Source organism: Thunnus thynnus, chromosome 2 (assembly GCF_963924715.1).
Source record: "Thunnus thynnus chromosome 2, fThuThy2.1, whole genome shotgun sequence".
Taxonomy (NCBI): Eukaryota; Metazoa; Chordata; class Actinopteri; order Scombriformes; family Scombridae; genus Thunnus; species Thunnus thynnus.
In genome coordinates, this window is record NC_089518.1 from 21,171,734 (window position 1) to 21,184,441 (window position 12,708).

General features: G+C 37.4%; 1 protein-coding gene across 1 annotated transcript; it reads left to right on the top strand.

Moving 5' to 3' along the window:
* Positions 1-7,424: 7,424 nt before the first annotated feature.
* cmklr1 (chemokine-like receptor 1) lies at positions 7,425-10,209 on the top strand. Its single transcript, XM_067609897.1, has 2 exons — positions 7,425-7,581; positions 7,741-10,209. The coding sequence occupies exon 2, from the start codon at positions 7,768-7,770 to the stop codon at positions 8,812-8,814; it is 1,047 nt and encodes a 348-aa protein (XP_067465998.1). The 5' UTR covers positions 7,425-7,581; positions 7,741-7,767; the 3' UTR covers positions 8,815-10,209.
* Positions 10,210-12,708: the final 2,499 nt, after the last annotated feature.

Below are 12,708 nucleotides of genomic sequence, written 5' to 3' on the forward strand. Positions count from 1 at the left end.
CTCAGTGGACACTGATAACTGTGACTATGGATGCAATACCCTTAGTGTCTCCTATCTTTTGAAATGTGTATAGCTGCAGTAAATCTTTCACTTGGCGTGCTCAATAATATAAAAAACACAAACACATTCACAGATAGATCTTCCAACAGTGGGTGTGATGTCAAGACATCTTAGCTATTTCAGATGTCTTTTTTCAATTCACAGTGGCAAGAAAAGGTACGGCAGATAATGTACTTGTTAGATGAAAGAAGATTTAAAACCCTCTGATATAACAGTTAAAGTTTTTGCAGGGGTCAGGGGCGTATTAATAAATTAACAAGCTGCTTTGATGCTGCAGTCTCATTCATTGTTTTCCAGACGGTGTAACGATAATAAAACATCCAAAAAGACAGAGGAGGTGACTGAAGGGAGGATGAGCATTTACAGAAACATTGTCACAAAGCAGTTTAATAACTAAATCAAGGCTGTCATTGTAAATACATGTATAACTACATAACTACTGCAAAATTGTCACATCTGGATTTTTGATATTGTTGTAATACTATTATTCCAGCAGCACTGGGCGCAACAGTTTCCCTTAAGCTGTATGCTGGTGGGAACGTCCATCAGTGGTCACCAGTATAGACCGAGTTGTCATGTGTAAGCTGTGTCCTCCCTTAAAAGCAAACAGGTCAAAGGCAGCAGGTGAGTGAAGCAGACAGACGGTGCTCTTTTCCAGCCTTTCAAGCTCTTAAGTTTTCTGTGAAGAAGTGTTTTCGCCTCAGTTATTCCTGTGTCACATGACCTCCACTCCTGCAGCGGAGGGTCACAGGCTTTCGACCCCTGTCAGCTCTTTCTAGTTCATATATTTCCAGTTTGTCACAATGACAGAATAGTAAGCAGCTGTGTGTGTGTGTGTGTGTGTGGAGTTTTGTATGTCAGCAGAACTGAACTCGAGGGAATGGGATCTTGATGATCTGCTACTGTATAAGCGCGGGAACTTTTTTTTCTCCTCCATGTGAGATGAATAACTTGTCATGTCAGAGTGTGGAAATAATGTCAAAGATGATAATGTAGCTCATCTCCTCCTCATTCTGTGGTCTGATGGATAAAAGTCTGTTAATATAAAGATTTAAAATGGAGTCATGCTGGTCCATCTGTGCATATTACGGTTGGCAAACATCCAACTCTAATCCCTCTTAATATAGAGTATGTATGTGTGTGTGTGTGTGTGCATATGTCACTGCATGTGTGTGTCCTCTTTTTTCCTTGTCTTTCTATTTAAATTACATAGAAAAGACAAATAAATATTCATGACTGAAGCTTCTTTTGATCTCATCTCAGTTCTCTGAAAGTATATCAATTTCTCCCCAATGTGATAAGTGTAGAAATGTAATATAGAAATCAATAAAGTGTCACTGGATTTACCTGTATTCATTACATCACTTTAGATAAAAAAAGAGAACAAATGTACAGCTTCTACTGGGCATGAGAAGTCAAGAGATGCTTAAAAGTCTATAGTTAAATGTACTCAATATTAGTGTATAATATAGTAATATTCCTCTTGAAAGTGATTATTTATAAGAGGAAGAAGAATTCATGGGTATAACGCAAAACAAAGCACTTCACGTCACAGTCAATAATCCTAAACATTTACAATAAAGCAAGGATCAATACATAAAGGATACATTTCGATTAAAAGAAGCGAAGTCAAACAGATGTGTCTTAAGATTTAATTTAAAAGTGTCTACAAACAAAAGCTGCATGAGGAAAAATCCAGATGCTCAAGCATGAGGATCAACAGTAGGCGACCTGGTAGGCACATATCTCTTAACCATATGAGATAAGACCGTGTAAAGATATTCAGTGCTTTGAAAACCAATAAAAGAATCTCAAAATGAATTCTGCTGCAGACAAGTAACCCATTCAACGTTTTTATTGCCAGGTTAAAGGTGAAAATATCCACATGACACCAAACCTGTGGCCTATTTCCGATGAGGACGACCAGAGTCGATGATGCTCATGTCACATTCAGAGCAAATCAATATCTTCTGCAGTCAGAGGTGAACTGGGATCTGATAATTGACTTGCCTGCTTCACTTGCAGCTTTGTTGATGACAGACTCTAATTAGACACTGGGGCAGTCAGACATGAGTGCAATAATATATGTACACAAATGAATCCTGACATTTTGTTTGTGACTGCCTGGTGCTGCAGGAAGGTTGGTTAGGGTTAGTTTTACTCCAGCAGGGAAAATGAACGACTGTCAGAAACTTTTCTGTCATTCTCCGAACTGTCTGTCAGTCATTTCAACCTACAAGGAGGATAAAACAAACTATATTATTTGCAAATGTTTGCTGTGGTTCATGTCACTGCAGGAATTTCAAACCAGCTCCTTCTGTTATGACCTAGAAGGAAATTGTACCTTTCTTGTGTGTAAAGACTGACTGAGAGAAACCTGTGCATATAATGTATCAGCTCAAAGTGGAAAGTGAAATTAGGACTAATTTTATAAACATTTCATGAACATTTTATTGCTCACGCAGGGAGAAAGAAAGCAGCAACCTCCACAAAAGGGCTGCGAAACCATAGCGATTCTAATAATAACAGGCAGAATTGAGTTGTATGAAGTCACTTCCTGAGGTTAATGCTGCTGCTTTGTTCTGTAGATCATTTCAACACATGATTACTATCTATTTCTGATACTGTGATTCCATTTTAATCTGCATTGTGGAGGTGGATTTTAGGTAAGAAGATTTATGCTGCATTTCTGCTGCTCTATAATCTATATAATGGGTTTCAAGCAGAAAACACTAATGTAGCTTTAATGCTCAAGTTGCTTTAAAATTCAATTCATACGGCGCACTGGCTGGCAGGAGTGGAACCTGATACGGTGGAGGATCCTCCATCAAACCGCAGGGGAGGAGGGCGAGACAAGTCCTGATTGCAGGCATAATCATAAATGTGACTAACAGCCAGTTGATGGCTTGTTTCAGGTTTGAAAGCTTGACTGTGACTGATTGGTATCCAGATGTTTTTCACACTGGAAAGTTCCATACATGAGGACACATTTCGCTGAATCGCACATATGTTGTTATTGTCACGGCCGAATCTTAAGGACTTGAATTTATACTTCAGACTTATCTGAGGTATAAAACCAGCCCATAGATGAGTAATGCAGATGATGAGCTGTGTACATTCATCGGTGGAGTTGAGTAACTTTGACCATGGGGACTCCATGGAAACAGCAGAGTTATATAAAGTCATGATGTCAGGGGTTATGAAAAAAAAAGGAAGAAACGGAAGAAATCACTTTCATTTCCTGAAAATATGTAAATCCACAATTTGTCATTTGACTCTTGATTCCGAAAACTGGACTAAAGGAAAAACATCAGACACACCAGCAGAACCACATGAAACCAGGCTTCTTATCAGATCAGGAGAACTGAATTAACTATTCTGCAGCCTTTTAGAGAAAAGTGGAAAGTGAATTATGTGGCACCACAATAGAATAAATCAGTTATGAGCCTGACAAACAACAGAGGAGGCCTGAGGAAAGAGTGGTTACATATTTCTTTCTACTTGCTTTAGGCTGAGACATTCAGTCACTCTGCTTCATCACTTGTCTCTTACTACCAAATGTACATAGGTCCACTTATGTGTAAAAGTTTAACTCTCCTGTAGCACAAAATGAGCAGAATCTGTGAAAGATTACTAAGATTTTTGATCAACCAGTTACTTTTCTTGGAAGAAATTTCAAGTTGCGATGTTCAGGGTGGCTTAATCTTTTGTCCCCCATCACTGACACTGTAAGCACACTGGGACGAGATCTTTTAATGGTCAGTATGAACAGGAGGAATGATTACAAGGAAGAACTATTTCAATGTTCATTTGGGTACCTGAATAGTGTTTTAAGACAGACTTGAAAAATTGTGAACCTGTTCTTTAAAGCCAAGATACTGTAATAAAACAAAAGTAAGTAAACCTGAAATGATTTGTTTCTGGAGAGCCAGTAGACTGTCTGTGCAGTAAATCTACATCAGAGGAAAAAGTTCAAATATCATATATATATATTCCAAATTATTTTAGGTACTCACTTTATTTGATAAAGTTAGCCTTTAAAAATACAGGGAAACACTGAAACAATACCAAAGATTTATTATCCAGAAGTTTGCAGCTGCAAAATTTGAAATTCAACTTGTGTTTTGATTTTTCCAAAATACAGAAGATTGTTCTCTGTGCTCAAGGAGAAAGGAATTAAAAATGAAAACAGATGAAATATGCCTAATCCTCATCTTTGTGTGCAACTCATGTCAAAACTGAAAGTTACATTGTGGCCCAGTGTGGCACTGAATAATTACAAGGTCATGCTTAATCAAGTGTGCTGCTTCCAACTTTACAACAAAACTCTGCAGGACTTCTGCAAATAATCGAATGAAAGATAATATAGTACTTTATTTTTTATATTCATATTTACAGCACCTGAGACTCTGAGTGAACTCTGATGCAGCACATCTCTACTTTCTCATGCTGAATCAAGGGTGTTACTGTGATGAACTCAGCTTACATACAATGGACACAAAGCTGTTTGTATACATTATAATGCAGAACGTATCAAGGATGAATGTGGATTTAAAGCCAATATGAAAACCTCCAGTGTAGAATTCATGAAACCAACAACACGTCGTGCTTCAAAATTAGATGTAAGACTCCTTAAATCAACTGTTTCTAACCTACTTGATAACATCTTAAGAATTTTTGCGTACTTTTGAGTAAATTTAGCAAGAAAAAACTATTATCTTCATCAAAATGTGAAACATCTTCTCAAATATAAAGCAGCATTTCCTTAGAGGGCCTGCATTGCATTTGCCAGTGAAAGACTACCTGCTTATGGTGTGAGTTTTATTATTTATAACCTCAGTCTTCGTTAGGAAATGTAATCTGCAGGGCACCAGGAGGTCTCTGTGTCCTCCGCGGTGAAAGTGATTTTGCTGAAATGCATCGAAGTAGATGAGGTAGGCATGCTGTATGCAATTAAACACATCCTAATTTACCAGAGAGCTGCATGTGGTTCAGGATTTACATGCCTAAGATTGTTTCCTGAACATATTGTAAAATTGCCTGTTCATTATAATAATCAAGATAAAATTAAGAAGCACATAGGAGGTCCAAGAAATGTTTTCTTTACTGAACATGAAGTGAGTTTTGAAACTTATGTGCTTCATCGGCTACACAACGAAAGATTTTCTCTTTTAAGATTTGATTTTATGTGCAGAAAACTGTTTAACATTGTAGCATACATTGATTGTTGCTCTCTTCTGTAACCTATTAAAGAAGAAACAGAAGCCTTTACTCAGCAGCAAATATCATCAGATGGGAAATTGGGTGTTTGGAGATTTCCAGCTCGTCTCCTTTCACTTCTGTCTCCAGCAAGAAACTCGCTGTAAGGAAAAACCAAACAGAAGCTGCAGGAATCAAATCAATTACTGTGGAATACAACTGGGAAAAATCATTTATTTTTTACAAGGTTATCCGCTTCAAAGATGAGCAAAAAAATGTAATTACCCGCCTAATTCCAACAAAGTAAACTGCAGTACAGCAGTAAGAGATATATTTCATTATGACATCTCTGGAGACATGCGGTTTTACGGCTCTGTTATAGCACATTGATCTGCGGTTGGGTCAATATTATGAGGATGTCAGCTACATCCTCACAGGGTGACCAACACAAACACTCTCAGTGTGTATGCTCCAACCACTTATAAAATGCTGTATTTAACAGTATTTTGTTTGTCTCTCAGGCAGCATAGTAAAGGTTAAAAAAACAGCAAATGACCAGTTTAGAAAATCCTTCTGTTATTTCAGAGAGCAGAAGAACACCTTTGATGTTTTGAAACTTTGTTATGACAGAGAAGGACATACAGTAATAAAGAAAAGAAATGAGCAAAAGAAATTATTCATAAAATACCATTAGGGGTAGACAGAAGATAAATTACATGATATGACTACAGCAGATGCTCTTGTTTTTTACACACACACACACACACACACAGAGTTTTCTTTGCTTCCTAAAACTGGGGAGAGTACAAGATGTTAGCACGTAAACAAACCTTAAAGCCTTTTCCCCACGTTAATACAGTAGCTCTCATTGTGAAACACTGCAAATGAAAGGGGTTTTAAGCACACATCAGTTTGTTTTTTAAATGTATTGGTGCTTTCTTCCATACTGTTTTAAAACAAATGTTAAGATAGTGGTGATGTTGAGACAATTGATTGTCATTTTTTTTTATTATTTTAAAGTTAGAATGATTGTATTTCAATCTGAAATTCCAAACTGTATACTCTAAATGCAAGAAATCAAGTATCTTTTGTCATGAAGACTTTTGCCATTTTGTACCATGAGTAAAACCTGCTCATCCACCTTAAAGCACACTAAGATATATCAAGTGGAGATAAACAGAAAAACTACAAAAACACAGACCATGCCTTTCTGTAGTATCACCTTCAAGGTTAAAATAGATTCTTCATCTCAAAATCATTCTTATTTTTTTTTTTAGATATGATCATTTCTGACGACTTACGACTCAACTGTGACATAACTATACCACATTAGGTTAGTTTCTCATGGAAATTTTGAAATCAGGACTTGAAACCAGTTTCACATCTGCAAACGTTGTTGTTCTCTTCACTCATGATAACCTTTTCCAAACTGAGAAACTTTGCCATCTGTGGTTTGTCTTCTCGCAGCTGTTCCTGCTGCTGCCTCCTCGTTTTCAGAAGAAGCACAGAACATCGTGGATGGATGCATCTGCCTAAATGATTATGACTCCGTGAAGCAGCAGGACAACCACAGAGAGTCAGTAAATGAAGACGACGTCTTCCCTGGCCTGCGTTTACAGCAGCTGTTGCTGTTTGTGCGAGTTATTAGAAACATCTGTATCAGCTGGGGTTGAAATATCAAATTAAAATCAGTGTGTTTATTGTTGTGAGACCACCGTCATCTCACCCAGAGCTTTACGGTTTTATGAACATTGCGGCCTCATAAGCCTTCCTCCTTTGTCTGCTTCGAACACACTGATAACATGCATCCGGCAGAGAAAAGGGAAACTTCCAATACCCCAAAACATCAGAGCCATTTTACAAAACTCTGACAGAGAAGAGTACATGTATGTGTAATAATGTTTTCACAAACCAGTGGATATATTTGGAAATACTGAAAAACTGTAATACTTAATCATTTAAAGACTTACTTGTAACCAACAACAGTGTAAGAAATTATTTTTGTTGCTGTGATGATGGCTAAATTGGGAGTTTAGCATAATGTCTAAGAACTTAACTTTAACTATAAAAAGTTTTCCACATGGGAAGTACATTCTAACGTCATCAACAAAACAAATCTTATAAATGACTCAAGAGTCCTTTAAGATGTAAGACTTAAAAATGCAGAAATGAAAGTTCAGGGGACTTAAGTATTGAGACACCCCCTAGTCAGCTGATGTGGTGAATGTGGTATTAACACAACTAAAGGAACCACACAAAGCTCATTGGTCACTCAGCTCCGGAAAGCGTCAAGTCAACAGCAGTGGAAGAGCCGCACAGCAGGTATGACTTTGTTTAATGGTTCAAATATTATATTTGCAGTTAATTTAGATTAGTATATTTTATAATTTAATGAGCTCTGTTGGAAAGTTATGTACAGTCTTACCCATGCAGATCTTTTGGTCATTTTGAATGTTTTTTGTTTTGTTTTGTTTTTTACAGACATTTTAAAGATACTTCTGTTCTTTAATGGAAATGGAAGGATTTGAATATGAGTCAGACTACAACTACAACTACACTTACGAAGGCAATTTCACTCCTCACGAGGAGTCAGTTTATCAGCACAAATCAACGTGTTCAAAGGAAGTCCTGTGTGTGTCTTTGCTGGTGGTCAGTGTGATCATTTTTCTGCTGGGCTTTTTTGGGAATGCTTTGGTCATCTGGATCACTGGCTTTAAGATGAAGAAGACGGTCAACACTACCTGGTACCTGAGCCTCGCAATCTCTGACTTTGTCTTCTGCGTCTTTCTCCCGTTCAACATCACCCACACGGCGATGGATGAGTGGATCTTTGGACGCTTCATGTGCAAGTTCACCCCCTTGGCTATGTTCGTCAACATGTTCAGCAGTATCTTCCTCTTGGTCGTCATCAGTGTTGACCGCTGTATGTTGGTCAAGTTTCCAGTCTGGTCCCAGAATCACCGCACTGTAAGGAAGGCATCTGTTGTTGTTATAATAGCCTGGGTTGTCGCTATCGCACTGAGCATTCCCTCTACAATCTTTCGAGATGTTCACACTTATTTGGGCAAGACCTCTTGCTACAACAACTATACATCAAACCCGCAAAGTCACAGAATTATTGCATTTAGCCGTTTCCTAGCAGGGTTTGTTGTCCCTTTCATCATCATCATTATCTGCTACTCTGTCATCATCCTCAAACTTCGCACCAACAGGATGGCCAAATCCACCAAGCCCCTCAAAGTCATGACTGCCCTTGTTGCTGCTTTTTTCATCTGCTGGCTGCCCTACCACCTGTTCATCCTACTTGAGCTAAACCATCAAAACTACGACCACAACATTTTAATAGTCGGACTACAAGTTGGCACAGCTATGGCCGCAGCAAACAGCTTCCTCAACCCAGTGTTGTATGTTTTCATGGGCAACGACTTCAAGCGGAAGTTCAAGAGTTCTGTGCTCGCAAAGATGGAAAATGCGATGGGAGAGGAAGGCCGCACCACAAGCCGATACCTGTCCAGGTCCAGCTCCATGGACGGCAGAGCATCAACGCATATCTAGAGGTCTCAGATTTGTTTGCTCATTTGCCAATAAAATACTGTTTTCAAACATGCAGTTAATTACCAAAAAGATATGAAATATGTTTTTTTTAGTAATTAAAAAAACACTCATGGATTAAATTTGTAGAGATTCACTGTACAAATGAACATTTTTGTCCTGCTTTTCCACAAGAGCAGAGAAAACTACTGCAGTTTAAGCTCACAAGCACATTGTGTAGTTGATGAATTATCTGTTTCTGTGTGTTATAGAAATCTGAAAAATGTGAACTTGGCTCATGTTGTATTTCAGGATGGGTGACATCAGTCTCACTCAGCAGAAGGAATAGTAACTGTGGAAAGTTTCTAATTTTAGCTGCAGCACAAATCTTTTGTTGTAAATACAAGGAATGTAAAATATGGAGTATATTTTCTGATAATAAATGCATAAAAAATTATTATCATTACATTTAGCAATGTCTTTCTGTAGTAAAATTACACTCTAAGGGTTTGTCTCACTCAAAATAATTTGCGAATGTTCATGATCACAAATGGTGGCAGTGTCATGTTTCACAAATATTAGTCACTCGCAAATTGCAGATAAACTGTGAGTCCTGCAGGGCTCACGCATGTTCAGTTATGGGTTACAAGTATGCAGATCATTTTGATTAGTCAAACATGTCAAAGTTCATTGCGGTTGATGCAAATTTGGCAAAATGGGCTCCAGGCTTTTGGCAGTGAGTTTATGCATTGTTGTTTTCATTTGTTTAGCATTTGAAATCACTCAGAAACTTGAGTGAGGTTTCCTTGAACACTGAAACAAAATGATAAACACAAGGCCATGCAAATTAAAAACACACGCTGACGGAAAAAGAATTGAGTTCTGGTATTTCCTTTTCATGCAGATAAAACCTCAACTGGCCTTACACTCAAAAAGAGTTGTTCTGTGGTTTTATTTGCTGACACAACAGCGTGCAACAATTTTTGTGTTGCAGCATCTATGTACATTGTATTAAACTGATCAAAATACAATATGCAAATGGGCGGAGGTCCGTTTTTGAGATGTGTGGTGTGATAGTTTTCATAAGAAGAAAAGCTGCTGTTTAATGATTAAAAATAGGAAATTAACATCTAAAAGAATTAGAGAAGTACATATATAGTCAGTTTCCTCCACTGATCTGTATACTGTAATTGGTTTTGGACACAAGTTTATTGTGTGAGGTGAATGTCTCTTAACAACTCAGTGCAATAATCACAATGCTGTATAAATACAACACACCCAGCTTGTTGAATGGACTTGTGTTTTTGTCATTTCATGTATGAAAGCTGTATAATGAGTGTGTTACGTGCAATAGATGTTTAAATGTGTTTTCTCTCTCAGTCTCTGTTTTCTGAAATAAAGATGCAATTAATACAATCAGCTCTTTGATTAATGGTCTTAATCTCTCAATACTGAGGCACATTCACTGCATTTTTAATTTATGTGTCTCAAATAAATTAAGTAATCACTTCATTATAATATTGCATATTTCATTGATATCTCACTTGCAGAACTATATTGTATATAGTGCAGTGACATCATCACTGTTCACCAGTGGTCAGTGGAGTAGTGTGGCCTTTTTACACGTTTTCTCAGATGCATTTTTGCCAAGAATTCTGAAACAATTAAGGGTGAGAGAGAAATATGAGCTCATCTTGTGTTTGACAGAAACATTAAATGGTGCAACATTTCCAGGGTAAAAACTATTCTTCTTCTGAAGGTGTAAACTGCACAAAAAGATAAGATGAATGTTATATTCTGTGCACTGTTAACCTATGACATGAATCTTTGCAAAGTCCCTCACTTCCTGCTTAGTAATAGCATGAGAAGAATCACAACATGAGCGAGAGAGTCTGGTGATTTTTTTTGATGTTGAAATAGTGGGGGGTAGGGGAAAGATCCAGACTGAAATGGTTACATTACACAGTGAGCCATAGTGAAACTTAGATAGTTCACCTTTACAGCTGCACTAATCAGTGTTCTCATCTTAACATTTGGACCATATATGATGTGACTGGGCTCTGTGTAGTGACAGACCCACAGCACTATGGATTGTTTTAGTTTTACGACCAAAACAGCCTTGTTTCCACTGTAGCAGGCAGCTGTTCCGGCGAAAAAGCAGCACTAAATGACACACATACAAAGTTACTGACTAGCTGGTGAACATTTAGAAGCTAAATAGCCTGAGACTTCCTATATAGGTGTCAGTGGAGACCAAAACAGAGATAAAACAAGTGAATATTCAACTGACATTCATCAAGTGGTCAGAAACACAAATGAATGCTAACATTGTTCTGTGTCTGCTAGATGTGTAAATAAGCAACTTCATGTTAACATGCTCACCATCAACCTTATGTGTTTACAGCTTGATTCACTGACTGAAAGTCGATTCATGCTGCTTTAAGTACACATAAAGTTTAATTTTGCTATTCAGTACTAAATGTTTTTAATTATGATGTAACTAAACCTATTTGAAATATTATCAACCAATCCAAGTATAACTCTTTGCTTCATAGTCCCAAAAACATGTCACTGAATTTCCTACATATTTATGTACCTCATGTGCAATTTAATCATCTTTTCTTGTGTTCCTCATGCTTACCAGTCTCTTGCAAAATGTTTATTATTATTATTATTGACCTTTATATTGTTATCATGTTTTCACATTTATCCCAAAAGCATGCATCTTAAAGAAGAGAATCTGAAACTGACAGTTATGCTTCATGACACTTATGTTTTAAATACTCATTTTAAGTATTACTTTAAAATATAATTATCTACTGATTCTCACAACTTAGTGGTAGTTACCATCAGTCAATTCCTGTAAAAGGTGACTGTTGACACGTCTTGATTACTTCTCGGTCTACTCGCATGTCTGCGTTTTACAGGAAATCTAAGGTGTGAAAAAGTGGACCACAAGAGCATTGTGTGGCCCATATAACACACAAACACACTCACACACACACACAGCCGTGGGGACAAATTATAATTATAATATTTTAACGATTTTAAACCATTTTAAACCATTTTCAACCATTTTAAACAAAGTAAAACCTGCATTCTTTAGTTCCATGTATTATGGTGTGTAAATAATAATTGATTTATAGGAATATTCAAGCATTTTGTACTGCACTTTCATAAAGTTGAGGAACTCACCAGAGATAGATTTTTAAAAAAAAAATCAAAATCAAAACAGCAGAGGCCCAGATATCCTGATTTTTAGTACCTAGTATGGGTCAAGCTGCAAAGAGACTGGATCGTAAATTTTTCATAATTCCACCTTCCATCAAACCTTTTCAAATTCTACTTTTAGTATCAAGTTATAACTGAGGTAACCCTGATTACATCACTATGACATCACCAGGGTTATTTTCCTTGAGCTACAGAAGACATTAAACAACTGGCTGAGTTGTGATGACTGAACTGACCTTTATGTGTAAAATTGGTGGAGTGCCCCTTTAAATATTCTGTGGTTTGGTGAATTTGAATTAATGCTTGTTATTCCTGCAGACACACTGTGAAATCTGTTTAATAGTAGATAATATGCTTCTTTAATAGCCAAAATACAGAATTACCTTTGTAACCCAGATAGCAAAATTGCTGTGGCCCAGATCCGATCAACACCCGACACTTTCGGCACTTTCATCCGGCCCACGCACCACGTGGAATGATGGTGCTTGGGTGGTCTGCTCCTGTTTCCTAGATCTGGGCCACAACCAAGCCATATGTCAACCAAGAACAAACCAGATAAACCAGAACTGGCCCACATCCAGAATACACATACCTGTGAGCACCGCATCTTTGCTAAAAAAGGCCCACATTTGATTTGGGATATTTGGGCATTTGCTATTTCTAATGTGGGCCATTTCAGACTGACAA

Bases quoted from the DNA above. Each gene is read 5' to 3' on its own strand.
- cmklr1 (XM_067609897.1), top strand. From the start codon at position 7,768: ATGGAAATGGAAGGATTTGAATATGAGTCAGACTACAACTACAACTAC.